General features: G+C 45.1%; 1 protein-coding gene across 2 annotated transcripts; it reads right to left on the bottom strand.

The window, feature by feature from the left end:
- Positions 1 to 258: 258 nt before the first annotated feature.
- On the bottom strand, positions 259 to 27,589 carry ube4a (ubiquitination factor E4A (UFD2 homolog, yeast)). 2 transcript variants are annotated; one of them, XM_063016324.1, is made up of 20 exons: positions 27,544 to 27,589; positions 23,968 to 24,137; positions 22,694 to 22,870; positions 20,946 to 21,058; positions 20,705 to 20,857; positions 18,862 to 19,021; positions 16,732 to 16,934; positions 15,380 to 15,571; positions 14,433 to 14,766; positions 14,224 to 14,350; positions 12,297 to 12,604; positions 10,735 to 10,867; positions 10,458 to 10,648; positions 9,266 to 9,366; positions 8,708 to 8,821; positions 7,196 to 7,370; positions 6,908 to 7,088; positions 5,886 to 6,033; positions 4,005 to 4,162; positions 259 to 716 (listed from the first exon to the last, which is right to left on the bottom strand). In XM_063016324.1, exons 2-20 carry the CDS (start codon positions 24,092 to 24,094, stop codon positions 581 to 583), a joined length of 3,231 nt encoding a protein of 1,076 aa, XP_062872394.1. In that variant the 5' UTR covers positions 24,095 to 24,137; positions 27,544 to 27,589; the 3' UTR covers positions 259 to 580. The 2 variants fall into 2 exon arrangements, with proteins under 2 accessions (XP_062872394.1, XP_062872395.1); XM_063016325.1 differs by lacking the exon at positions 8,708 to 8,821.
- Between the last annotated feature and the right edge of the window lie 108 nt (positions 27,590 to 27,697).

Below are 27,697 nucleotides of genomic sequence, written 5' to 3'. Positions count from 1 at the left end.
GAAGAAGTCACTTGGATGAGTATCTCTACAACAAACTCGTGTCCAGATGAACTGATTCAACTTTGTGGATTTGTGTACCTGGATTACTGAGAATGAATCAAGAGATGTACTGAAGATGGTTAAGCTCAGAGTCTTTTCAATACTGTTTAACATTTTTAAGTATTTTTTATGTTAAATAATCTAACATTAAATAAATACACTGGGTCAAATTACTCCTGTTTGCATCAGAGGTAGAGAAGAAGATCTAGGTACTATGTAGTAAATTTATTCTTTCTTATTTGTCTTATTTTAATTGTCTGTACACACAATAAATGGGAAAAAAAACTCAAAACTTTACAAGGCAGATAAAGATAAAATGATGATTAATTGTAAAATGCAGCAGTATAAAAGCTGACTGTTCAGCGAGACTACTTTATTATAAGTGATCATTCTTCAGAGCAGATGTTTTAGCATGAGGAAGCGTCCCATTTCAATATTTACACCCGACCTTCACAAAGAATTCCACTCTGTCAGTTCCACCATTACTGTGTGATGTAGAAGTGTATGAATAAGAGAGGGGGAAGTAAAGAGTTCGAGTCGACTAGCCGCTCTGTCCCGTCGGCGCTCCCCCTTGCTTGTGTTCGGCCAGCCACTGCGTTATCTGTTGTTTTAGCTCCTCGTTGGGTCTGATCTGGTCCATGGTGAGCGGACTGCGGTTGAACGGGTCTGTCTGGTCACTGCAGAGAAATAAGATAAGCTTTGATATACCAGAGATCAGACTGTTATACCACTAATGGTAAAAATGGCATTGGAAATGTATTTATTTAGACACTCACACAGACACTCATACACACTCACACAGACACTCATACACACTCACACATACAGTGTATCACAAAAGTGAGTACACCCCTCACATTTCTGCAAATATTTTATTATATCTTTTCATGGGACAACACTATAGAAATAAAACTTGGATATAACTTAGAGTAGTCAGTGTACAACTTGTATAGCAGTGTAGATTTACTGTCTTCTGAAAATAACTCAACACACAGCCATTAATGTCTAAATGGCTGGCAACATAAGTGAGTACACCCCACAGTGAACATGTCCAAATTGTGCCCAAAGTGTCAATATTTTGTGTGACCACCATTATTATCCAGCACTGCCTTAACCCTCCTGGGCATGGAATTCACCAGAGCTGCACAGGTTGCTACTGGAATCCTCTTCCACTCCTCCATGATGACATCACGGAGCTGGTGGATGTTAGACACCTTGAACTCCTCCACCTTCCACTTGAAGATGCGCCACAGGTGCTCAATTGGGTTTAGTCCATCACCTTTACCTTCAGCTTCCTCAGCAAGGCAGTTGTCATCTTAGAGGTTGTGTTTGGGGTCGTTATCCTGTTGGAAAACTGCCATGAGGCCCAGTTTTCGAAGGGAGGGGATCATGCTCTGTTTCAGAATGTCACAGTACATGTTGGAATTCATGTTTCCCTCAATGAACTGCAGCTCCCCAGTGCCAGCAACACTCATGCAGCCCAAGACCATGATGCTACCACCACCATGCTTGACTGTAGGCAATATACAGTTGTCTTGGTACTTCTCACCAGGTCGCCGCCACACATGCTGGACACCATCTGAGCCAAACAAGTTTATCTTGGTCTCGTCAGACCACAGGGCATTCCAGTAATCCATGTTCTTGGACTGCTTGTCTTCAGCAAACTGTTTGCGGGCTTTCTTGTGCGTCAGCTTCCTTCTGGGATGACGACCATGCAGACCGAGTTGATGCAGTGTGCGGCGTATGGTCTGAGCACTGACAGGCTGACCTCCCACGTCTTCAACCTCTGCAGCAATGCTGGCAGCACTCATGTGTCTATTTTTTAAAGCCAACCTCTGGATATGACGCCGAACACGTGGACTCAACTTCTTTGGTCGACCCTGGCGAAGCCTGTTCCGAGTGGAACCTGTCCTGGAAAACCGCTGTATGACCTTGGCCACCATGCTGTAGCTCAGTTTCAGGGTGTAAGCAATCTTCTTATAGCCCAGGCCATCTTTGTGGAGAGCAACAATTCTATTTCTCACATCCTCAGAGAGTTCTTTGCCATGAGGTGCCATGTTGAATATCCAGTGGCCAGTATGAGAGAACTGTACCCAAAACACCAAATTTAACAGCCCTGCTCCCCATTTACACCTGGGACCTTGACACATGACACCAGGGAGGGACAACGACACATTTGGGCACAATTTTGACATGTTCACTGTGGGGTGTACTCACTTATGTTGCCAGCTATTTAGACATTAATGGCTGTGTGTTGAGTTATTTTCAGAAGACAGTAAATCTACACTGCTATACAAGCTGTACACTGACTACTCTAAGTTATATCCAAGTTTCATGTCTATAGTGTTGTCCCATGAAAAGATTTAATGAAATATTTACAGAAATGTGAGGGGTGTACTCACTTTTGTGATACACTGTACACTCACACAGACACTCACACACTTATAGACTCTCACACAGACTTTTACACACTCACACGGACACACACTTACAGACTCTCACACACATGCTCATACAGACTCTCACACAGACTAACAAACTCACACACAGGCACTCACACAGATGCTCACACAGACTCTCACACAGATGCTCACATAGACTCTCACACAGACTCACGCACAGACATTTACACAGATGCTCACACAGATGCCCACACAAACTCTCAAACAGACACATACACAACATCCCACAGAGATTCTGACATAGACTCTCAACCAAACTCTCACAGTTATAGACTCTCACCCAAACTCGCACACAGTTATAGACTCTCACCCAAACTCTCACACAGTAATAGACTCTCACCCAAACTCTCAGTTATAGACTCTCACCCAAACTCTCACAGTTATAGACTCTCACACAAACTCTCACAGTTATAGACTCTCACCCAAACTCTCACAGTTATAGACTCTCACCCAAACTCTCACACAGTTATAGACTCTCACACAAACTCACACAGTTATAGACTCTCACACAAACTCTCACAGTTATAGACTCTCACCCAAACTCTCACACAGTTATAGACTCTCACCCAAACTCTCAGTTATAGACTCTCACCCAAACTCTCACACAGTTATAGACTCTCACACAAACTCACAGTTATAGACTCTCACACAAACTCTCACAGTTATAGACTCTCACCCAAACTCTCACACAGTTATAGACTCTCACACAAACTCACACAGTTATAGACTCTCACACAAACTCTCACAGTTATAGACTCTCACACAAACTCTCACACAGTTATAGACTCTCACCCAAACTCTCACACAGTTATACTCTCACACAAACTCAGTTATAGACTCTCACACAAACTCTCAGTTATAGACTCTCACCCAAACTCTCACACAGTTATAGACTCTCACCCAAACTCTCAGTTATAGACTCTCACCCAAACTCTCACACAGTTATAGACTCTCACACAAACTCTCACACAGTTATAGACTCTCACACAAACTCTCACAGTTATAGATTTTCACACAAACTCTCAGTTATAGACTCTCACACAAACTCTCACACAGTTATAGACTCTCACCCAAACTCTCACACAGTTATAGACTCTCACCCAAACTGTCACACAGTTATAGACTCTCACCCAAACTCTCACACAGTTATAGACTCTCACACAAACTCTCACACAGTTATAGACTCTCACACAAACTCTCACACAGTTATAGACTCTCACACAAACTCTCACACAAACTCTCACACAGTTATAGACTCTCACACAAACTCTCACACAGTTATAGACTCTCACACAAACTCTCACACAGTTATAGACTCTCACACACAGACTCACACACATGTACACATACACTCACACAAACATATGCCCTGTGTTTATTGTAGTTCCTTGTTTGCACCCTGGTCCTGAAGGAACGTTGTTTCATTATATGTAATTGTATATACCTTGAATGCCCATGAAGCCCCTTGACTCGACTTGATGTATAACAAAGGATGTGACAAACCTGAGCAGGTGACGTGCAATCGTGGAGCGGTCGACCGTGACATTAGAAGAAGGAAGCAGCACAGGATCGAGCATCAAGGTCGACATGATGGGATCCAAAAATTCATCCGGGGCATCTGAGTAGGTCTCCTCTTCTTGCTGATGTCTGTCTGCTAAAGACTTCGCGACACAAGAAATGAAGTGTTAGTAAAGAGGCACAATGCAAATGTGTTACTGATAATTCGCAGCCCTGCGATGGAATGGAACGGGACCTGATGCCAGTCTGACCAGGATATAGTGGATGATGAAAATTAAATTGGTAAAACATTGGTGTAGGAACCAATGGTCTGGATGTGGACTTTGGGACTATTGCTTCTATTCTTTTGGATGATTTAAAAAAAAGTATTTTAATATTACTTGAATACACCAGTTTGATCAGGGTGAACGGAAAGAGCAAAACTCATCCGGGTGGGCTGGGCGGCTACATGAACAACGTTTGGCTGTTGTTCATACAGGGTGGGAGTCGAATAAGGGACTCCTCATAACTGCTGCAATTATGACCTCTGCTGGCTCATTGATGCCGCCTGCACAGAGACTCTCCGTACACAAAGCTGATCCGCATATGAACTCGCCTCGTGCAGGTGAAAAGATGCAGTCGGCTACTGCACACGTGTCGGAGGGGGCGTGTTTCAGTCTCGCTCTCCTCAATCAGGGTGGGGATTGGCATCAGTGAGAGGAAGTATAATGCAAAAAAAAAGGGGGGAAATGCATTAAAAAAAATTCCATATATCTCCCCTTTTTACCTGAGTTGCAAAATGCAAAAATTATGTGAACTATTTTATAAACAAGGACAAGAGCACCAGTGTCTCCTTATAAATATGCAATTCCAAGGAGCATTACAAATATTTATTTAATACCTGCAGGGTGAGTTACCTAACCTCCCTCAAACACGGTCGGTGGCTCTGCTGAGATTCAAACATGTGAGTGTTGTGCAAGCATGTTAGAATGCTGCACCACCATCCGAGTGCACAGATTATTAGATTATGAAGAAAAAGACGTCACAAATTCACATTTTTTGACCGTTTTAAAAACCTAAAGGGCTGAAATGGGCAAAATGCAATTTCTGTTAAAGTCCTGTGCCAGCACAATAGTGTGTTTGGTCGTACCATCGCTACCTACTGAATTCTGCAAAACCACTCAACGCATAAACTAAATCAGTTTTCTTTTAGTCCATTTTAACTCTCTGCTTTGCCTTTTAGCATCCTATTTCTGCCTCCTGTTGTCGGAAATCTGTAGCTCTAACTAAAAATTAATGAGAGCCGCTTTGTCGCATCACTTTGCTGCCGGTCTGAGATCAAGACCACTACCTCACATAACACATTCCACTGATAGTGCTCTGTTTCCTGAACCGGTTCTGTTCGGATTTGGGAGCCAGACATGCGTCATCAACGGTGGATGTTGCTCAACGAAAGTAAAGAGTAGAAAAACATGATGGCGGAGCGTGTAGATTATCTGCAAGCATTTGCGCTGTTGTTACAGATGTTCGTTTATACGCAAGAAGCATAGCTGGTTTGCTTTTACCTCGTCATATCAAACAGTTCAGTCTCATTGGAGGCGCTTTGAAAATGTCATCGGCAAACTGGCTCAACATTTAATCAGGTGAACTTTAAAAGACAGAAGTGCAGCGTCAAGCTAAACAGAGAAACCAACAAAAGTGGTTTTGCAGCTTCTCATGTGAAAGCACCCAAACCTCTATAACGTCTTCGGTGCCAGTCTGGAACCTCTTTTTTTGGTGGAACCTGTTCAAAATCAAGTTTGCGCACCAGAATGGAGCCCGTTCTACGTCGGTGGAAAAAGGCTAACACAGAACTTAGTAAAGCCACAGTGTTTTCCAAAGACTAACCTTTATTTTATCTGCCAGAAGGCTGAAAGCTACAATCATGTCCCCCGGTTTGTTGATCTTCTTCAGGACTCGAACCGTCTGGCAGAATAGAGTGGGGGAGTATGACCTCCCATCTTTTGGGACTGTGGCACAGAAGTTTTCCTCATCCCTGTGCCCAATATAAATCAAAAAATACAATCAAGTCAAAGCTCTTGCTGAATTTGTTGAAAGTGTGTAAGTTATAGATACACTGATCAGCCATAACATTAAAACCACCTCCTTGTTTTTACACTCACTGTCCATCAGCTCCACTTACCATATAGGAGCACTTTGTAGTTCTACAATTACTGACTGTAGTCCATCTATTTCTCTGCATGGTGGACCCCCACAGGACCACCACAGAGCAGGTATTATTTGGGTGGTGGGTCATTCTCAGCACTGCAGTGACACTGACATGGTGGTGGTGTGTTAGTGTGTGTTGTGCTGGTATGAGTGGATCAGACACAGCAGCGCTGCTGGAGTTTTTAAATACCCTGTACACTCTATTAGACACTCCTACTTAGTTGGTCCACCTTGTAGATGTAAAGTCAGAGACGATCACTCATCTATTGCTGCTGTTTGAGTCGGTCATCTTCTAGACCTTCATCAGTGGTCACAGGACGCTGCCCACGGGTCGCTGTTGGCTGGATGTTTTTGGTTCGTGGACTATTCTCAGTCCAGCAGGGACAGTGAGGTGTTTAAAAAACTCCAGCAGCGCTGCTGTGTCTGATCCACTCATACCAGCACAACACACACTAACACACCACCACCATGTCAACGTCACTGCAGTGCTGAGAATGATCCATCCAAATAATACCTGCTCTGTAGTGTTGACCATTTAAGAACAGAATAAAAGGGGGCTAACAAAGCATGCAGAGAAACAGATGGACTACAGTCAATAATTGTAGAACTACAAAGTGCTTCTATGTGGTAAGTGAGTGTAGAAACAAGGAGGTGGTTTTAATGTTATGGCTGCTTGGTGTATATGCATATAATGATCCTACCCCAGGTTGAGGTAAATAGTGCAGATGTCCGACACCAGTTGCTGAGGCTTGAAGTCAAACTCGCTGAAGTCTTTGACTTTCAAGGCGCCCATCTTGGGCCCCACCAGGTGTTGCAGAAAGTAGTTGAGCATCGAGATGATCCTTTCAGCGAGGAATGGGTGGACAAAGATACCTTTGATCTCTGAGCAAGACGAGACGAGACGAGACAAGACAAGAAAAACTTAGTATAGTAATATAGTATCATATCAGTTCAATAAACAATAAATACGGATATATCCAAGATCTTACCTGAGGTGAGAAACGCCAAAGTGCCGATGGTCTCATTTGACATGATGTTATGAAAGCGAGCCAGCTGTCCGAACATCTGCAGACTGGAATCTTTCTCTCTACGAGCGTCAGGGCCGAGACCTTCCCACTCACCCCGATCTTTTTCCAGCTGCAGAAGTTTGATCTTACTCAGGTACTATGGGAAACGATCACAAAACAAACTGTTTCAATAAAGCAGGATCTGATATACGTCCATATATAGTGATCATCCGTGCCATATGGTTTTACTGGGGCATACGTATGAGGGGACAGAGGACAAATTATGAGTAAGATAATAGATCCCAGCACTGCTGAGATCTTGAGCTCTCAAGTTCAAATCTCAGCTCTACTATCAACCAGACGGGCGCCTGCACCGACATGAACGGCTATCTTGCTGTGGCCTCTGCTGCACAAAGACTTCGTATTCGGTCCCCTAATTACACTAACTGGCGCACCATTTGCATGACGTGAATTAATAAGCAAGGCCCTCTCTTAAAATGGGACATTATGCTGCCACCCAGGGGGGTTCCTTTGTCAGGTCCAGTATGCTGGCACTACACACCAGCTGATAATGGAGTAAACCTAGTAACACAGCTTCAGGAAAACAGCAGGTGTGCCAACAAAGGAGCTGACAAGTGTGAGAGGAAGAAACCGTGATCTATATAGAAACCTTCCACCTGGAGCGAATTAACGCTCACGATCATTTGCGCCTCCGTGCCCTCTCTGCCAGCCAAAATGGCAATGCAGAAGGATACGACTCTTAAGTAGCCCTTTACACCGATGCAGAACAGGCTCCGTTCCTGTTTGTGAACTTGATTTTGAACTGGTTCAGCGTGTTTCCAGCATAAAGCTGGAACCGAAGAATACTAGGGTTTGCAGGGTGAACCACGATGTTCGCCCTTGTGTAGATGCTTCTCATGAAGATGCACTAGAGAAAGCAACAATGGCGACAAACACGCGGAACAGAGTTACCTGCTACATCTTCTTATCGCCAATAGTTGAGCGATGCTTTTTGCATTAAAACAAACATCTGTACCAACAGCGCACATGCTCACAGATAATGTTACTACTCTTTACTTTCATTGTGCTACACCCACAGTTGATGGCGCATGTTCGGCTCCCAAAAACTGGTGGAAACGTGTCCCGGTTCTCTAAAAAGCACCAAGGTTCTAAGAAGCTCTTTTGATAACTAATGCTGGAACAGACTGCAGTTACTACCCTCTCTAGCCCAGTACCGTTACAAAATTACATTACAGGATGTAGTACACTCACTGAGCACTTTATTAGGTACACCTATCAGGTACGTACACTCATACAGGTGAATGGGTTCTGTAGCCCATCTGTTGCTACCTGTACCCTATTAATCAATCAAAAGGGACTCCATAGGACCCCGACTGACCAGATGTTTGGAAGGTGGACCATTCTTAGCAATGCAATGACACTAACGTAGTAATAACATAGTAGTGTGTGTTGTTCTGATATCCGGACTCATACCTGTATGGCCTCGTCTAATAAGAAGATGGCATCATTCATGAGCAGGTTCAAAAACCTCAGAAACAGGGGCGGATTCATGGCCTCTAGATTTTTCGATGCAAAATCAGCCAAGTTCTGAAATAACACAAAGTGTTGTTTTTATTAATTGGGTCTTTTTTTTTAATAAAAATCATTTTTAATGCATTTTCTCAAAATTTTTTGCGTAGTCAATCTGTCTTCCGCTGCTGGTGATCCCGACTGTGTCCATAAAGGATGCGCAGTCCTTTGACCCCTTCTTATTCGCCCATACAACAGTGTATTCGCACATGAGACTGGATGTTGTGCACAGAGAGCCACAAATCGATCTCCATGCTCCTCCACTTCTGTACAGGTGCCTCAGGCTGCTTAACCAGTGTCCTTGCACAGCTTTTGAAGACCCCAACCAATTACTCCGGTCTTTTCCCACCCAGCAACCAATTTTGTCTGCTAAAGGGCGCCCAGCCGACTGGTTCAAACTCGGATTTGAATTTTTAAAAAACAAAGAAACAAGAGAAATACATGACATTATATGCGTTTTACCTTAATGCTCTCTCTGTAGCTGTCCTCTCCCCACATGTACTTCAGAATAGGGTACATGGGCCTCCGGTAATTAAACTTCTGCTCAAACTGATGAGGATCACCTGAAGAAAAGAGACACATTAGCAGATAAAATGAATTTTGCTTTATCAATGATGTTTGTTTGTTTTTATAACACCATGTCACATTTATGATATTAATGTCAGGAATCTGAGACATACACTGATCAGCCATAACATTAAAACCACCTCCTTGTTTCTACACTCACTGTCCATTTTATCAGCTCCACTTACCATATAGAAGCACTTTATAGTTCTACAATTACTGACTGTAGTCAGTATTTTTTAACCTGCTTTCATCCTGTTCTTCAATGCTCAGGACCCCCACAGGACCACCACAGAGCAGGCACTATTTAGATGGTAGATCATTCTCAGCACTGTAGTGACACTGACATGGTGGTGATGTGTTAGTGTGTGTTGTGCTGGTATGAGTGGATCAGACACAGCATTGCTGCTGGAGTTTTTAAACACCGTGTCCACTCACTGTCCACTCTATTAGACACTCCTACCTAGTTGGTTCACCTTGTAGATGTAAAGTCAGAGACGATTGCTCATCTATTGCTGCTGTTTGAGTTGGTCATCTTCTAGACCTTCATCAGTGGTCACAGGACGCTGCCCACGGGGCGCTGTTGGCTGGATGTTTTTGGTTGGTGGACTATTCACAGGTCAGCAGTGACAGTGAGGTGTTTAAAAACTCCATCAGTGCTGCTGTGTCTGATCCACTCATACCAGCAGACTAACACACACTAACACACCACCACCATGTCAGTATCACTGCAGTGCTGAGAATGATCCACCACCCAAATAATACCTGCTCTGTGGTGGTCCTAGAAGAGTCCTGACCATTGAAGAACAGCATGAAAGAGGGCTAACAAAGCATGCAGAGAAACAGATGGATTACAGGCAGTAATTGTAGAACTACAAAGTGCTTCTATAGGGTAAGTGGAGCTGATAAAATGAACAGTGAGTGTAGAAACAAGGTGCTTTTAATGTTATGGCTGATCACTATATAGAGTGAATTATGTCACCTGTGGGTGTGTGAAGTTGTAAGGTGCTGTGTTATTGATTCCTCTGGAGTGTGGCGGTGCCAGTTAGATTGCCCTGGTATAGTTCATAGCAAATCAAGCAAAACTCACCTGTAAACTCGATATCTACAAACACAGTGATGAGAGCCTCAGCAAGGTGAGGGGCGTGCCGGTAGGAGCAGAAGACCCTCTGTCTCTGGAACATGACAGTCTGAGGAGCACCAGGCGATACCGACTCCATATGCGGCATCACGGCCTCCAGAACCTCCGCCAGCTTGGCTCGCAAGTGAGGATTCTTCATCCTGGTAGTAAATAACAGCGTTTTCATTTTACAGTCAATATATGTAACAGGGAGCATATATTAGACACGAAGGGAGTGTAATCCCACCTCTCTACATTTCCCATGTACATAGTGACGAAGTTGAGGACCTGCTCTAAGTTCTCGGAGGACGACTCGAGCACGTCGTCTGCGAAACGTCGAAGGAATATGAAGAAGTCGCCCATGTTCTCCACGAAGAACTCTACAAAGAAGTGGTTTGTTTAATATTGAGTCTTTTATGTCATGCTGACCAACACTTTTAAGTCTGAGGCCATGGTTATTTCCAGGAAAAAGATGGTATGCTCCCTTCAGGTAGGGGTGAGAACCTACCCCAAATGAAGGAGTTTAAATACCTTGGGGTCTTGTTCACCAGTGATGGGAAGAAGGATCGAGAGATCGACTGTAGGCTAGGGTCAGCATCGGCAGCGATGCGGTCGCTGTACCAGACCATAGTGGTAAAGAGGGAGCTGAGACACACTCCATGCTCACGACTGCTGATACAAGCGGCCAAAATGAGTTTACTCCGGCGGTTTACTGGGCATGTTCTCTGTGATCGGGTGAGGAGCTCAGCATTCTGAGAGAAGCCACTGCTCCTTTGTGTGGAGAGGAGCCAACTGAGGTGAGGTGGTTTGGGCATCTGATTAGCATGCTTCCTGGAATTGGGAGGAGGTCCCGTGGCAGACCCAGAACCTGCTGGGTGGGGGGGGGGATTATATCTCCTGGGTGGCCTGGGAACACCTAGGGATGCCACCGCGACCCTGAATGGACCAGCAGAAAAGATGATGATGATGACGACGACAAATAAACACACAAATGATGGCACCCAAGGTTAACATCAAAAGACCAGCAGAAATGGGGGCGACCTGGCCGACTAGCACCGCGTTAGCTCAGCGGGTAATGTATTGGACTATTCATCAGAAAATTGCTGGTAGAAGCCCCACCACCACCACCATATTTCCAACGTTAAGACCCTGAGTAGGGCCCTCAACCCTCATGATTTCAGTTGCTTTGAATAACACATTTGGCTGTGTTTGAGGGTGGGATGGTCCGATGGGGGTTCATCCTATCTCCCGCTGCTTGAATGAGGCGATTGAACTCACATGACATTTACATTTTCAGCATTTAGCAGACACTTTCATCCAAAGCAAGTTACAGTACTGTGACAGTACATTATCTGAGCAATTGAAGGTTAAGGGCCAACAGTGGCAACCTGGCAGTGATGGGGCTTGAACCAGCAACCTTTGGATTACTAGTCCAGTACCTTAACCGCTAGGCTACAACTGCCCATGACTCTCCAAACACTGCGAGGATCTGTGTGGGTTGGTGGGGGCGCCTGGCAATTTGCGGACATCCCGCGGCCAGAGTCGCAATATATTAAAGGGAATTGGATATGTCTAAATAGGGACGGAAAAAAGAAACAGCAGTAATCTATAGAACTTGCCAAATTTACTGAGCATTTGTCCAATATATACCAGAAAGCACAGAATATTGCTGCTGCTAAAGGAGCTGAAGGTTCTACTGGTTATTAAACACAAGGGTTCACATATTTCTTCCCAGTGTGTCCTGTAAATGTTCAATAAAGCTCAACAGCCTTCTCTAAACACACAGTAAATCACGAGTGGTTGCATCACCTGGCACGTAACACAGCAGGCTGTTCTGTAATAAAGGCAGAGGGAAGGTGAGGGGGACGTGCTCCGGACCGTGGTTCCCGAGACCGAGCTGAACCAGCAAAGAGGCACAGGAGGCCTGCAGGTTGAGGCAGTTCTGCAGCATGGCGGGCTTGGTGGCGGCAGCCTTGGTGGACAGGTAAACGGTCATGAGGCGCTCAAACTGCTCCCTCAGCTGCTCTGCCATCGGACCTCCGGTGAGCTGCGCATCCCGCCACGTGCCCTGCAGCCGGTGCAGCGACTGGTTCATTTTCACCATTTGATCGTGCAGCCTGAACACATTAAATAAGGACAAAAGATACGAGTCTTTAGACTAGAGTTCGAGTCAAGTCACGAGTCAATATAATCTACACAAAACATATATTGGAAATGTAGCGTAGAAATAAACAAATAATATGTAAGTTCAGATAAAAAACAACAACAGATTAGCGACTGTATTTTGACGTTTTACTCAGTGCCTTTACTTTCCTAGTCATTGTGCAAATGAATGTAATTTCTGTAACAAGAAGGTACCAGTTAAAAGCTTAAACTGATACGTTTTGTTTCCATTGCAAAACAAAAGTGCACGATAAATCACGGCACAGCGGCCAAAATCCAAAACACAGCAAAAAAAATCCTAACCACTGCTTACCTTAGCTTATGTTCTTCCAGATGCTATTACATTTATAACCATGTGTTGTCCCATTAGGAATATAATCCGTTATTTTGTAAATGTGCTTATAATTAAAAACCTCCAAACTTTTCCCGGTTGTGAAGTAAAACACGAACTCGTTAGAAAGCCAATCAAGCGTTTCATTGACACATCACCTGTGTGACGCAAACTGAATAAATGCAAATAACAGCATTTCTTACTAAAAATTAAAATCAGAAGGTCTGATTGGTTCAGAAAGCGGTTCTTTCACCCATTAGCGCCAATTCTGTAGGAGCGTTCCATTCAACCCAGTTGTTCCTGTGAAGTGCCCTACGTAGGGTATTACATCATTTTAAGTGAGATTCCAATCCAAAGGTAACAAAAATGAAGTGAATTTAAACAGTGTAGGGAGTAGGGAGCGACGCTTCATCTGGCTGTAGCGTTTACCATTGCATTTGTTGCGGGTTAAGACGGCCAAAAGGGGTTAATTGTCACACGTAACTAACGTTAACACATGCTGACGCTAGAGACTTTTGTTGTTTACGAGTCATTTTTGCAAGTCATGAGTCGAGTCCGAGTCATTTGAAACGAGTCCGAGTCGAGTCTGAAGTCACTTACGTGTGTGCGACTTTGACTCGAGTCACAGACGCGAGTCCCCATCTCTGTACCGAATTAGCCACTAAGTCTGCTGTGCTGACTTTTCTCCCCCTTTAGCGCATCCAATTGCCCAATTGCGTCGTGCTTCCTCTCCGCCTATGCCGTTCCTTGCTCTGACCGAGGAGATCGGAGCTAACCCACGACCCCTCTGACACGTGGGCAGCAAGCCACATGCATCTTATCACTCACACATTGACGAGTGTTGTGCCACCTAGCGTTGTGTACGGAGACACACCCTAAGAGCACTCTTTCCTCATCTCTGTGCAGGAGCCTCTAATCAGCCAGCAGAGGTCGTAATTGCACCAGTCTGACAGAGAGAGACCCATATCCGGCTTAGTCCCGCAGACCTGAACAACCGGCCAATCGTTGTTCATGTGGCCGCTCAGCCTTCAGCCAGCAACAGCAAGGCAGAGCTGAGATTCGATACGATGTATTCGAGATCCCAGCCTCAAGCACCAATCTACCACAGTATGGACAAATAAAAGGGTCTGCGCCCGTGTCGGCGGGAGAATGTGTCAGGCAAATTTAACCCCCTGGGATGCCACTGGGGTCCCCAGCAGCAGAAGACTAATTGGCTACGTTAAATTGAGAGAAAACAATGACCTGTGGAAGCCCAGGTGGAGGGCAAGCTGAGTGAAGATCAGGTTCTCTGTGAGAAGGCTGTAAGACTGTGGAAATTCAAGCGTTTGTTGAGGAGGAACAGGAATCAAGCAGGTCTCCTTGTCCAGCCCTGCAAAGGGAAGTGCAATTCGGTTTGACCTTTAAATGTCCACTAACAACACAGCACTAAAAGAGGAAGAAAGGTCACTTACCTCTGGCATGCACGTTCCTATTGCGCCTCTCGTCCTCGCTCAGTTCTTTCAGAGCGCAGTAAGTGGGGTCGAAAGTCAGGAGTTTAGGGGAGTGAGGGCGACAAAAGGGCTGGCAGAGCTTCAGAAGCGTGGCGCCCAGGTTTAAGAAGAATGCGTCCGAGGCGTACGACTGGAAAAAGATCTCCGGCATCTGGTTGGCCCAGATTTTGGCGCGGCCCATGTTGGCCTGGAGGCAGTTGCCCAGCCAGGAGAGCAGAAGGTGGCGGGTCTCGGTGGACTGCTGGAGCAGGTTCTTCAGGATCTGGTACAGCTTGTCATGAAACTGGCCCATAAACTAATAACAAGCAAAGAACAGAATGCAATTATGAAATGTTTTAATGGATAAAATAGATAAGCTAAAAGTTGTTCGAATCTCAGCTCTGCTACCAGCAGGCTGGGCGCCTATACGGACAATGATAGGCTTGTCCGAAGGGTGGAAATACTGGGAGGGGATTTGCAACTTCTGCTAGGTGGTTGATGCTACCTGCACAGAAACAGTGGATGATGAAGATTGGGGTTACCCTGTTCAGGTGGAAAAGGGGGTCGAGATGTTGAGATTTTGGAGCTGGGGGTGGCATGGTGGCTTGGTGGGTAGCACTGTTGCCCCACAGCAAGAAGGTCCTGGGTTCGATTCTCAGGTCGAGATTCCCTGCAGGGTCCTTTCTGTGTGGATTGGGTTTCCTCTGGGAGCTCCAGATTTCCTCCAACAGTCCAAAGACATGGAGATGCAAAATCGCCCCTAAGTACGAGTGTGTTTGCCCTGTAATGGAATGCCGAACTGTACATAGTGTTTTCTACCTTTTGCCCAGTGAATTGGACCCACCGTGACCCTAAATAGGTAAAGTGGTGGTAAAACCCACAAAGCCCTCTTGTTTGTCCCAATAAATTACGATCAGCTGGGAACTCACCTGGTGAATGTTAGATTCTTGAATCTTTATCTCTTGTGGGCTGGAGCGGGAGGGATTGAGGAAAAAGCTGTGGCTTTCCACCACTCCAGGGGTTTTCAGCAAGCAGGAAATATTCAACACACTTCCCAGAAGGGTCTTCTGATACTGAAGTCCGTTGGATGGATCCTTGGGTTGAATGTGCTCCACCAATACCTTTAAAGAAAAGACCCTGGTTAATAAACATATAGTGGGCCGCTCAGGTGGCGCAGCGGTAAAAACACACACTGGAACCAGAGCTGGGATCTTGAATACACTGTATCGAATCTCAGCTCTGCCTGCTGTCTAAGGCTGAGCGGCCACATGAACAACGATTGGCCTGTTGTTCAGATATGGGTGGGACTAAGCCGGATGGGGTCTCTCTCATGACTGGTTCAATTACGACCTCTGCTGGCTGATTGATGGCGCCTGCACAGAGATGAGAAAAGAGTGCTCTCGGGGTGTGTCTCTCCGTACACAACGCTGAGCTGCACTGTACTCGTCAAAGTGTAGGTGATAAGATGCATACGGCTGCTGCCCACGTGTGGGAGGGGGCGTGGGTTAGCTTCGTTCTCCTCAATCAGAGCAGAGGTCGGCATTGGTGGAGAGGAAGCATGACGCAATTGGGCAATTGGACGCGCTAAAAAGGGAGGAAAAAGGGGAGAAAATGCATAAAGACAATATAAAAAAATTAATAATAAACATATAGAGTATATTTGTGACCAAAAGAACTCTGGTTCCTGAACCGGTTCTGTTCAGGCTTCTTAGAACCTTTCCACCAGAAACCAAGGATGCATGATCAACAGTGGGTGTTGTGCAACAGAAGTAAAAAGGAGCGTGAAGACTATCTGCAAGCATTTGTGCTGTTGTTACAGATGTTTGTTTTTATGCAAAAAGCATAAATCAACTATTGGTTATAAGAAGACATAGAAGGTTAACATGGTTATTACTGGTTATAAGTGTCTCTGTACTGATGGAATTCCTTGGCCATTATTTTAGTACAACAAGCCATGTTAACCTTTATTTTTCAAGTTAAGCGTTGTTCGTACTGCCTGGGTCACTTTTACCTTGTCATATCAATAAGTTCGTCTCATTGGAGGCGCTTTGAAAATGTAATTGGCAAACTGGGTCAGAATTCAATCACTGCCACACTCCATAGGGAGGCATGGCACAGCAGCAGCGCAAAAGCGGTTTTGCCACTCCCGAAACAGACCCTGCTAATAATGACCCATGTAATGCGCCGACCTGGATTTATTACTTTAAAATAATAAAAAATTACTTTAGGGCACATACAGGCAAAACTCAAGGTAAAAATGCCCTTTATAGAGGAAGCTGACCTTGGCGATGTCTTTCTGTCGACTGAAGTAGACCAGAATATCCAGATAGGTGTACAGCAGCAACTGGCAGAGGTCTAGGTCCTTCACACGTCCTTGGATAATATCGAATACTGGCACCATCACCTCACCGAAAGTGCGCACCTCCTGGTCGGCCAAAAGTCCAGCGATGACCTCCTCCAAAAACTCCATCACCTCTTCGATATCTGTCAGAACCAAACACCAAGATCGAAATATCAGCATCCAGACAGACATGGTTGATATAAACGGGGCATTCAGGTGGTGAAGTGGCCTATTAAGCTAGCCCATCATGGCTGAGAGCAGGGTTAAAATCCCAGCTGTGCTATCAGCCGGCCGGGTGTCTACACAGACTGGCTACATCGTGGAGATGCCTGAAGCCCTGCGATGGATTGGTGCCATGTTCAGGGTATTTCTGCCTCGCAGAAAAAATACGATCCCGGATTCAAATCTAAGTGATGCTATTGGCCAGCCCGGTGGCTACACAGACATGGATGGCTACGTCTGCAACTGTATGGACTGTGGGAGGAAACCGGAGCACCCGGATAAAACCCACACGCGGACACGGAAAGAACATGCAAACTCCACACAGAAAGGACCTGGACCACCCTATCTTGGGATCGAACCCAGGACCTTCTTGCTGTGAGGCGACAGTGCTACCCACTTAGCCACCGTGTCGTCCCCATATTTTTGAATTTTTCTATTTTTCCCTCGTTTCCCCCAATTTTCTCCCCTAATCTAGTCATGTCCAATTACCTCTATACCACCAATTGCATCCTCTATACCACCCTTCGTGTGCCAACCGCAAACTTGCGCCCCCCCCACACACTTGCGCCACGCCCCCTCCCCTTCGTCAACCACCGCACAGAGAAAGCTTCTGACAAGCTAAAATAACATCATTAACGTGCACATCATACATACGATGCAATTTTGCTGATTGAAAATATTACTATAAAAAGACAATACAGCCCGATCCCATCTGAGCCGATTCTATCAGCACATTATATAAATTCGTGGTTCACTTTAGTAAATCGTAGGCGGTTCTTGCTTTTTGATGTAGATGAGAGCAGAAAACGTTACTTCACAGAGTCAAGCATAGACAAAAGTACATCAATTACTAAGTTGGTTAGTTCGGGATCATCTGCTTTGACTGACAGAAACGTTTAGCTCCACAGGCAGAACGACTCTGAGTCGGCTCCCGCTCTGTGGTAATAAGCAGTATAATTAAGCCTGAGCTTTTTAAGGTAAGCAAGTCACACAAAATGTTCTGTAGTAGTTGGTGTTTATTTACAACCGCAACATTCATTATAACAGTAAAAACGGAGAGATGTCTGAGAAAAGAAACTTACGCTGCGCTTAAAATGAATCGACTCCTGAATCACTTATATCGATACTGTGAACAGGGCATCTCTCTTAAAGACACACACACGTCCTATAACAGCGGTCGTTGCTTTAGTCACCGGTTTATCTTCACTGTTAGCCCTATTTTGAAGGTTTTTTTCAAACTAAACTGAATAACATTAAACGTGCGTGTGAGCGTGGTCAGTGCGACTAATCAAATCTGTCTCCTGTGGGTGAAAAATGTATTGCTTTAGTTTTAGAATTAAAAAAAATCTCGTAATGCCACACCCCCCGGTCAGGCACTTGACCCACAGGTTGAAAACCCCTGCTCTATACTGATTCGACCCTTCAACGCTGACTGAGGACGCCTCTCAACTGACATGCGCCCCCCTCCGGCACGTACAGTCAGTACAGACTGCATTTTTCACCTGCACGAGTCGAGTTCATACACTTGACGGGCACTGTGTACGGAGGGCCACACCCCCATCGGCATTATTCCTCAGCCCTGTGCAGGTGCCATCAGTCAGCCAGCAGGGGCCGCAGTAGCACCAGTTATGAGGACCTATGATCCGTCTTTCTTACCCTCTAACCCTGAGCTGCTCGTGTCGTCCCCATATTATTATAATTATTATATTATACTACTTAGTTCAATAGTGCCGCTACCATTTGATATTGTATAACATACACAGAACCGATACAGGACTAGAGTTCCTATGTGATATAAGAAACACAATATCAGCAATTTCACATTAACTTATAATGGACATGACATACGTGCTCGGTTGATGGCCTCCAGGAGCAGGTCCAGCAGCTGTTCGTAGACGTTCTGATTGATGTAGATCTCTGGGGTAAGGAGCACTGTGCGGGCATTGGATATCGTCAGGTTCTTGCAGCGCACGGCGTACGACAGCAGCTTCTCTGGGACTTTAGTGACCTGTGGGATTTTTTTGTGGACAAACGTTATTGATTTTGAAACCACTATGATGGACAGCTTTCTAATCCTAGATTATATCAGAACGCTGGTTTCGCAATAAGCTTTGTATTTGTTAGGATTTTAACATCATGTTTTACACACTCTGGTTACAATCATGACATAATTACTGGGTGCACAAGTTTTATCAGTTCAAGTCACTTGCATGACTCTTGCATGTCATTGGACTGTGGGAGGAAACCAGAGCACCCACACAGACATGGGGAGAACATACAAACTAGACACAGAAAGGACCCAGACCGCTCCACCTGGGAATCGAACCCAGGACCTTCTTGCTGTGAGGCGACAGTGCTACCCACTGAGCTTTCTGTGTAGGACAAGGCCACAGGTGAACCAGACTCTCTGCTCAGACCAAGACGCCAATCCATCGTGGGGCCTCGGCCACCCTACACCCCCTTAGACATAGCCTATGGTGTCTGTATGTTGGCACCTGACCGGTGAACAGCACTACTGGGGATTTGAACCCTGAGTCCCAGCGTTAGTACAACACTAAGCTTTTATTTGTCATATTGCCAAAAGTATTCGCTCGTCTGCTTTCACACGCTCATGAACTTGAGTGACATCCCATTCCTAATCCGTAGGGTTTAATATGATGTCGGCCCACCATTTGCAGCTATCACAGCTTCAACTCTTCTGGGAAGGCTTTCCACTAGGTGTAGGAGTGTGTTTATGGGAATTTTTGACCATTCTTCCAGAAGCGCATTTGTGAGGTCAGACTGATGTTGGACGAGAAGGCCTGGCTCACAGTCTCCGTTCTCTAATTCATCCCAGAGGCGTTCTATCGGGTTGAGGTCAGGACACCAAACTCGCTCATCCACGTCTTTATGGACCTTGCTTTGTGCACTGGTGCGCAGTCGTGTTGGAACAGGAAGGGACCATCCCCAAACTGTTCCCACAAAGTTGGGAGCATGAAATTGTCCAAAATCTCTTGGTATGCTGAAGCATTAAGAGTTCCTTTCACTGGAACTAAGGGGCCGAGCCCAACTCCTGGAAAAACAACCCCACACCATAATAATCCCCCCCTCCACCAAACTTTACACTCGGCACAGTGCAGTCAGACAAGTACCGTTCTCCTGGCAACCACCAAACCCAGACTCGTCCATCAGATTGCCAGACGGAAAAGCATGATCCGTCGCTCCAGAGAACCTGTCTTCACTGCTCTAGAGTCCAGTGGTGTCGTGCTTTACACCACTGCATCCAACAATTTGCATTGCGCTTGGGTGCAGCTGATCGGCCATGGAAACCCATTCCATGAAGCTCTCTACACACTGTTCTTGAGCTAATCTGAAGGCCACATGAAGTTTGGAGGTCTGTAGCGATCGACTCTGCAGAAAGTTGGCGACCTCTGCGCACTATACGTTCCCAATCACTTCCACTTTGTTATAATACCACTGACAGGTTGCACAGGTGGCATCCTATCACAGTACCACGTTGGAATTCACTGAGCTCCTGAGAGCGACCCATTCTTTCACTAATGTTTGTAGAAGCAGTCTGCATGCCTAGGTGCTTGGTTTTATACACCTGTGGCCATGGAAGTGATTGGAACACCCGAGTTCAATAATTTGGATGGGTGAGTGAATACTTAAGATGTAACGTGGTCTAGAAAAACAGGTCAGCATCGCCCACCTCTTCCTTTGCTCTCTGGTAGCAGGCGTATAGAAAGGGTATGGCTCGTTTTTCCCCAGCATCACGGTCTGCTGACAAGTTCGCTACGCTGCAGGAAGTCATGTAGATGAGGTGGTTACCCGGTTCCAGTAAAAGCAGCCTGCCGAAAATAGCCTGAAAGATCACGAGGACCTGTTTAGTCGCTTATTTGTTTACAAAACGCCAACAATATACATAATGAAATGTTCATTGAGCCAATCACCTGCTCTATGGTGTCCATGTCAAGCCAGTCTTGTCCGTGCAGTTCGGCTGCCATCTCTTCAAGGTAGACGCAGCGCAGGGGGATGCCGTTCCCACTCCTGAGACTGGGGTCACCTAAAAGCATATAAAGTACAACTAAGTAAACAACAGCTGTTATACACTGACCAGGCATAACATTATGAGCACTGACAGGTGAAGTGAATAACACTGATTATAAACTCGATTTGAGCGAGTTTGACAAGGGCCAAATTGTGATGGCTAGACGACTGGGTCAGAGCATCTCCAAAACTGCAGCTCTTGTAGGGTGTTCCCGGTCTGCAGTGGTCAGTATCTATTAAAAGTGGTTCAAAGAAGAAACAGTGGTAAACCGGCGACAGGGTCATGAGCGGCCAAGGCTCGAAGGCTGGCCCGTGTGGTCCAACAGACGAGTTACTGTAGCTCAAATTGCTAAAGAGGTTAATGCTGGTTCTGATAGGAAGGTGTCAGAATACACCTGTCAGAATAGTGCCGCAGACCAGTCAGGGTGCCCATGCTGATCCCTATCCACCGTCGAAACGCCAACAGTGGCACGTGAGCATCAGAACTGGACCACAGAGCAATGTAAGAAGGTGACCTGGTCTGATGAATCCCATTTTCTTTTACATCACGTGGATGCATATGCATATTTGTTTAGCACCTTCTACCCAAGGACACTGTACAAAACAAATAAGACAAGAGAAAATTGCTGCAAGTATTAAAAGAATAACAAATTAGAATAATAAAAAGAACAAGGAAAGATGAAAGCAGTCCTATTTAGTATGACTAAGAAACAATGACGCTCACTTGGCTCACTTCTGGGAAACTGGGAAATGATCTCATTACAGGAGCTAAAAATGATCTCATGTTTACAGTCAATGGTATTAGGAAAGATCATGGTGTGATGATCACAAAACCTCTGTGGGATCCATGCTGTTCATTGCAGGAGCAATACAACGACAATCCATAGTTATTTGATCTTTATTAAGATGCAAATACAGAAAATACACTGATCAGCCATAACATTAAAACCACCTGTAGTTCTACAATTACTGACTGTAGTCCATCTGTTTCTCTGCATGCTTTGTTAGCCCCCTTTCATGCTGTTCTTCAATGGTCAGGACTCTCCCAGGACCACTACAGAGCAGGTATTATTTGGGTGGTGGATCATTCTCAGCACTGTCACTGCTGGATTGAGAATAGTCCACCAACCAAAAACATCGAGCCAACAGCGCCCCGTGGGCAGCGTCCTGTGACCACTGATGAAGGTCTAGAAGATGACCGACTCAAACAGCAGCAATAGATGATCGATCGTGTCTGACTTTACATCTACAAGGTGGACCAACTAGGTAGGAGTGTCTAATAGAGTGGACAGTGAGTGGACACGGTATTTAAAAACACACCACCACCATGTCAGTGTCACTGCAGTGCTGAGAATGATCCACCACCTAAATAATACCTGCTCTGTGGTGGTCCTGACCATTGAAGAACCGGGTGAAAGCAGGCTAAGAAAGTATGTAGAGAAACAGATGGACTACAGTCAGTAATTGTAAAACTATAACATGCTTCTATATGATAAGTGGAGCTGATAAAATGGACAGTGGGTGTAGAAACAAGGAGGTGGTCATATTGTTGTGCCTGATCGGCTACCCTGTATGCAAATGTCTGCAAATAGTGACCAATTACTGGATGAATCAGCCCTTAGTGAACATACTATAATATGTTAATACTCACTGTTGTCTAGTGTGATGAGGAAGATCCTTTGGATCATGTGATTGACATTGAGCTGCTCGCAGAGTTCCTGCCGCGAGCGGAAAGATCGGCTGATATCTGCCGCCGAGTCATCGTTATCTCCGATGCTGTCAGACACCGAGTTGTCAGACTCGGATTGGCTCTCGCCGGAGTCTTCCGCTGTAACCATTACAACAATAATCTGATTAATGATAAGAATACACGTGCATGTACTCAACGGAGCAGTACCTGTACAAAACAAGTATTTAGCTAAAATGTATTTGCTCTGGGCTGCACGATGGCTAAGTGGGTAGCACTGTTGCTTCACAGCAAGAAGGTCCTGGGTTCCTTTCTGTGTGGAGTTTGTATGTCCTCCCCGTGTCCGGGTGGGTTTCCTCTGGGAGCTTTGGTTTCCTCCCACAGTCCAAAGACATGCAGTCAGGTTAATTGGAGACACCGAATTGCTCCATGGGTGTGTGTATGTGTGTGTGTGTATATGTGTCTGCCCTGCGATGGACTGGCACCCCGTCCACCGTTGAAAAGCTGTGATAGGCTCCAACACCAACCCCCCTGCAGGACCCTAATTGGATAAAGGATTCATTGCCTGTTTTACCGATGCTTACCAATGTGGTGGGTACAACTGTTATCATGCTGAAAAATAAAACCATTCCCAGTCAGACGCTTTCCAAAAGGAATGGCATGATGAATCAAAACCTGTCTGTATTTATCATGCTTCACGATCTCACCAATGTGGGCATTATCACCAACAACGCTGGCATACAATTCATCGGGTGATGGGTAGGAATCACCAGTCCATCACAGGGCAAACACACACACACACACACACACACACACACACATATTCACACCAAGGGAAAATTTAGGTGCTCCAATTTGCCTGACTGCATGTCTTTGGACTAGTCAAGTCAAGTCAATTTTTTTTGTATAGCGCTTTTTACAATGGTCATTGTCTCAAAGCGACTTTATAGACACTAGGACCAACAGACCAAAAACCCCTGCTGAGCAAGCCTAGGGCGACAGTGGCAAGGAAAAAACCCCTTAAAAATACAGGAAGAAACCTTGAGAGGAACCAGACTCAGCTGGGACCCCCATCCTCCTTGGGCAGCCTTTTGGTCAATGAGAGGAAACCCACACGGGCATGAGGAGAACAGGCAAACTCCACACAGAAAGAAACCGGACCGCTCCACCTGGGAATCAAACCCAGGACCTTCTTGCTAGCTTCTTGCTAACCGAAACAATCTAAATGTGAAACTTACAGGGTACTTCACTGTGCTGCTGTAACTTCTGGCCTGATGCAAACTGCTTGGCATCAGCGATGGAACTGAAGAGGGCAGCGAACGGGTTCCGAGAGATGTTCTGATTATTGTTGCCCTGGTCTGTCATTTCAGTGGAGCGTGTACTCCATCAACAGATGCCGAAGACCAGCCTGTGTAAACAATAATAAATAATGCAGTTCTTACAGTTGTACAGTGGTTGGACAAAATAACTGAAACACCTGGTTTTAGACCACAATAATTTATTAGTATGGTGTAGGGCCTCCTTTTGCGGCCAATACAGCGTCAATTCGTCTTGGAAATGACATATACAAGTCCTGCACAGTGGTCAGAGGGATTTTAAGCCATTCTTCTTGCAGGATAGTGGCCAGGTCACTACGTGATGCTGGTGGAGGAAAACGTTTCCTGACTCGCTTCTCCAAAACACCCCAAAGTGGCTCAATAATATTTAGATCTGGTGACTGTGCAGGCCATGGGAGATGTTCAACTTCACTTTCATGTTCATCAAACCAATCTTTCACCAGTCTTGCTGTGTGTATTGGTGCATTGTCATCCTGATACGCGGCACCGCCATTGGATGCACATGGTCCTCCAGAATGCTTCGGTAGTCCTTGGCAGCCCAAACCATCACTGATCCACCCCCATGCTTTACTCTGGGCATGCAACAGTCTGGGTGGTACGCTTCTTTGGGGCTTCTCCACACCGTAACTCTCCCGGATGTGGGGAAAACAGTAAAGGTGGACTCATCAGAGAACAATACATGTTTCACATTGTCCACAGCCCAAGATTTGCGCTCCTTGCACCATTGAAACCGACGTTTGGCATTGGCACGAGTGACCAAAGGTTTGGCTATAGCAGCCCGGCCGTGTATATTGACCCTGTGGAGCTCCCGACGGACAGTTCTGGTGGAAACAGGAGAGTTGAGGTGCACATTTAATTCTGCCGTGATTTGGGCAGCCGTGGTTTTATGTTTTTTGGATACAATCTGGGTTAGCACCCGAACATCCCTTTCAGACAGCTTCCTCTTGCGTCCACAGTTAATCCTGTTGGATGTGGTTTGTCCTTCTTGGTGGTATGCTGACATTACCCTGGATACCGTGGCTCTTGATACATCACAAAGACTTGCTGTCTTGGTCACAGATGCGCCAGCAAGACGTGCACCAACAATTTGTCCTCTTTTGAACTCTGGTATGTCACCCATAATGTTGTGTGCATTGCAATATTTTGAGCAAAACTGTGCTCTTACCCTGCTAATTGAACCTTCACACTCTGCTCTTACTGGTGCAATGTGCAATTAATGAAGATTGGCCACCAGACTGGTCCAATTTAGCCATGAAACCTCTCACACTAAAATGACAGGTGTTTCAGTTATTTTGTCCAACCCCTGTACATGCTTTGATTTAAACATTATAACCATATTACGTAAGAACAAAAAATAAATTCGCCCTGTTCAACATTTGATTGAACTGGAAATAAAGATAAAAACACAATTTTATTTACAGCCAACACAGAAACACAGGAGAGCTGGTGCCTGGGGGTACGCACAAGAAATAAACTATGTTATTTAAAAGCTATTAAAAAATGCTCATTTGGGTCTCCATAGGTCTATTTCCTAGGTGGTTTCCTGCAATTTCTACTGTCTGCCCCAACTTTTTTGGACTTTGTCTGGACTTGGTGGAGACCTGTCCATGACTGTCAGTGATTTATTAGCTGTTTTTCTCTCCGAATATAATTTCACTGCATTAGAGGTGTGCTTGGGATTGTTATCAAGCTGAAAAATAAAACCATTCCCAATCAGACGCTTTCCAAGAAGAAATGGCATAGTGATTAAGTGTATTGCAGGAATAAAACTCTAAATGTGTTTTATGGTAAGTGGAGCTGATAAAATGGACAATGTGTGTAGAAACAAGGAGGTGGTTTTAATGTTATGCCTGATCGGTGTATATTTTGGTGGTTTGAGTCGTTTAGATCAACATGCATTTGCTCTGAAAGTCCTGAATCGAAATGTGAACCTTACAGGGTACTTCACTGTGCTGCTGTAACTTCTGGCCTGATGCAAAATACTCATTTGGTCTCCATTTTTAACCATAGGTCTATTTTGGTGGTTTCCTGCAATTCCTACTGTCTGGCCCAACTTTTTTGGGACTCTGCCTGGACTTAGTGGAGACCAGTCCATGACTGTCAGTGATTTATTAGCTGTTTTTCTCTCCGAATATAATTTCACTGCATTAGAGGTGTGCTTGGGATTGTTATCAAGCTGAAAAATAAAACCATTCCCAATCAGACGCTTTCCAAGAAGAAATGGCATAATGGTTTTTAGAGTGTATTACAGGAATCAAACTCTAAATGTTTTAATATTTACAAACTGTAACGAACATTAAAAATCTTTTCTTTCTACGTTTGTCAATTAAATAAAGATTACATATACGTAGAATAAAGAGAATTATTAGGGTTTGTAAATGAATATCAATTGTGCGCAGCTTTTTTTTTATTATATATTTTCTTTAAGCATTTTCTCCCCCTTTTCTCCCTTTTAGTGCGTCCAACTGCCCCATTGCGTCATGCTTCCTCTCCACCAATGCCGATCCCTGCTCTGATTGAGAAGAACGAAGCCAACCCACGCCCCCTCCGACACGTGGGCAGCAGCCGTACACATCTTATCACCTACACTTTGACGAGTGCAGTGCAGCTTAGCTGCGTTTACGGAGGGACACACCCCAAGAGCACTCTCTTCTCATCTCTGTGCAGGCGCCATCAATCAGCCAGCAGAGGTCGTAATTGCACCAGTCATGAGAGAGAGACCCCATCTGGCTTAGTCCCGCCCGTATGAACAACAGGCCAATCGTTTTCATTTGGCCGCTCATCCTCAGCCGGCAAGGCAGAGCTGCGATTTGATACGATGTATTCGAGATCCCAGCTCTGGTTCCAGCGTGTTTTTTACCGCTGTGCCACCCGAGCGGCCCTATTGTGCGCAGCATTTTTTAAGTTCGAATGTTAGTGGTACTACCGGCCTGGACGGGCAGCTTAACAGACACAATTTGCCATGTCTTTGGGAGGGAAGGTCAGATGGGGGGTTTTCCTCACTGAGGAAATCTCGCTGATGAATCTTGTGTAACAAGTAACTACTTGTCCTGTCATGAATGTACCCAAAGTGTAAAACACATTTTAAAATCTTAATAAATACATAATAAACAAATACAGTGTGGATCTACTGATCCCCTCCCTCATTAAACAGTGGAGTAATTTCGACTCCTTACAAATTCAATCTGAGCAGGTAGCATTTAAGCAATTATATTGAATACAATGCACATACAAGCACTGATGATATGTGGGTTTTACTATGATCACTGCATGGATCGAATGTAAGCTACAAGTGACTGTCAGATCAGACCCAAAGCTAGTGCTAATTAGCTTACAAGCTATTTAGCATAGCAACATAGACTAGCACAGAAATGAAGACACGCTCTGCAGCAAAAAGCGCACATATTACATAAATAACTTATAAAATTATACATATTATGAGTGAAACGTATGTAATAAATATATGCAATGACATACCTGGTATTGGCAATGCCTGGTGAGAATATTCACCACTTCTGTACCTGTTCCTGAATAAACACACGCGTACCACGTCATCATTTAGAGACCGGAGTGTATAGGGTGTAGTGTACGATTTGGAACGCGGCCTAATGTTTAACACGTAGATTACCAT

Source organism: Trichomycterus rosablanca, chromosome 20 (genome assembly GCF_030014385.1).
Source record: "Trichomycterus rosablanca isolate fTriRos1 chromosome 20, fTriRos1.hap1, whole genome shotgun sequence".
Lineage (NCBI taxonomy): Eukaryota > Metazoa > Chordata > Actinopteri > Siluriformes > Trichomycteridae > Trichomycterus > Trichomycterus rosablanca.
The sequence above is the reverse complement of the archived record's forward strand: the minus strand, read 5'-3'. Positions and strand labels throughout refer to the sequence as shown.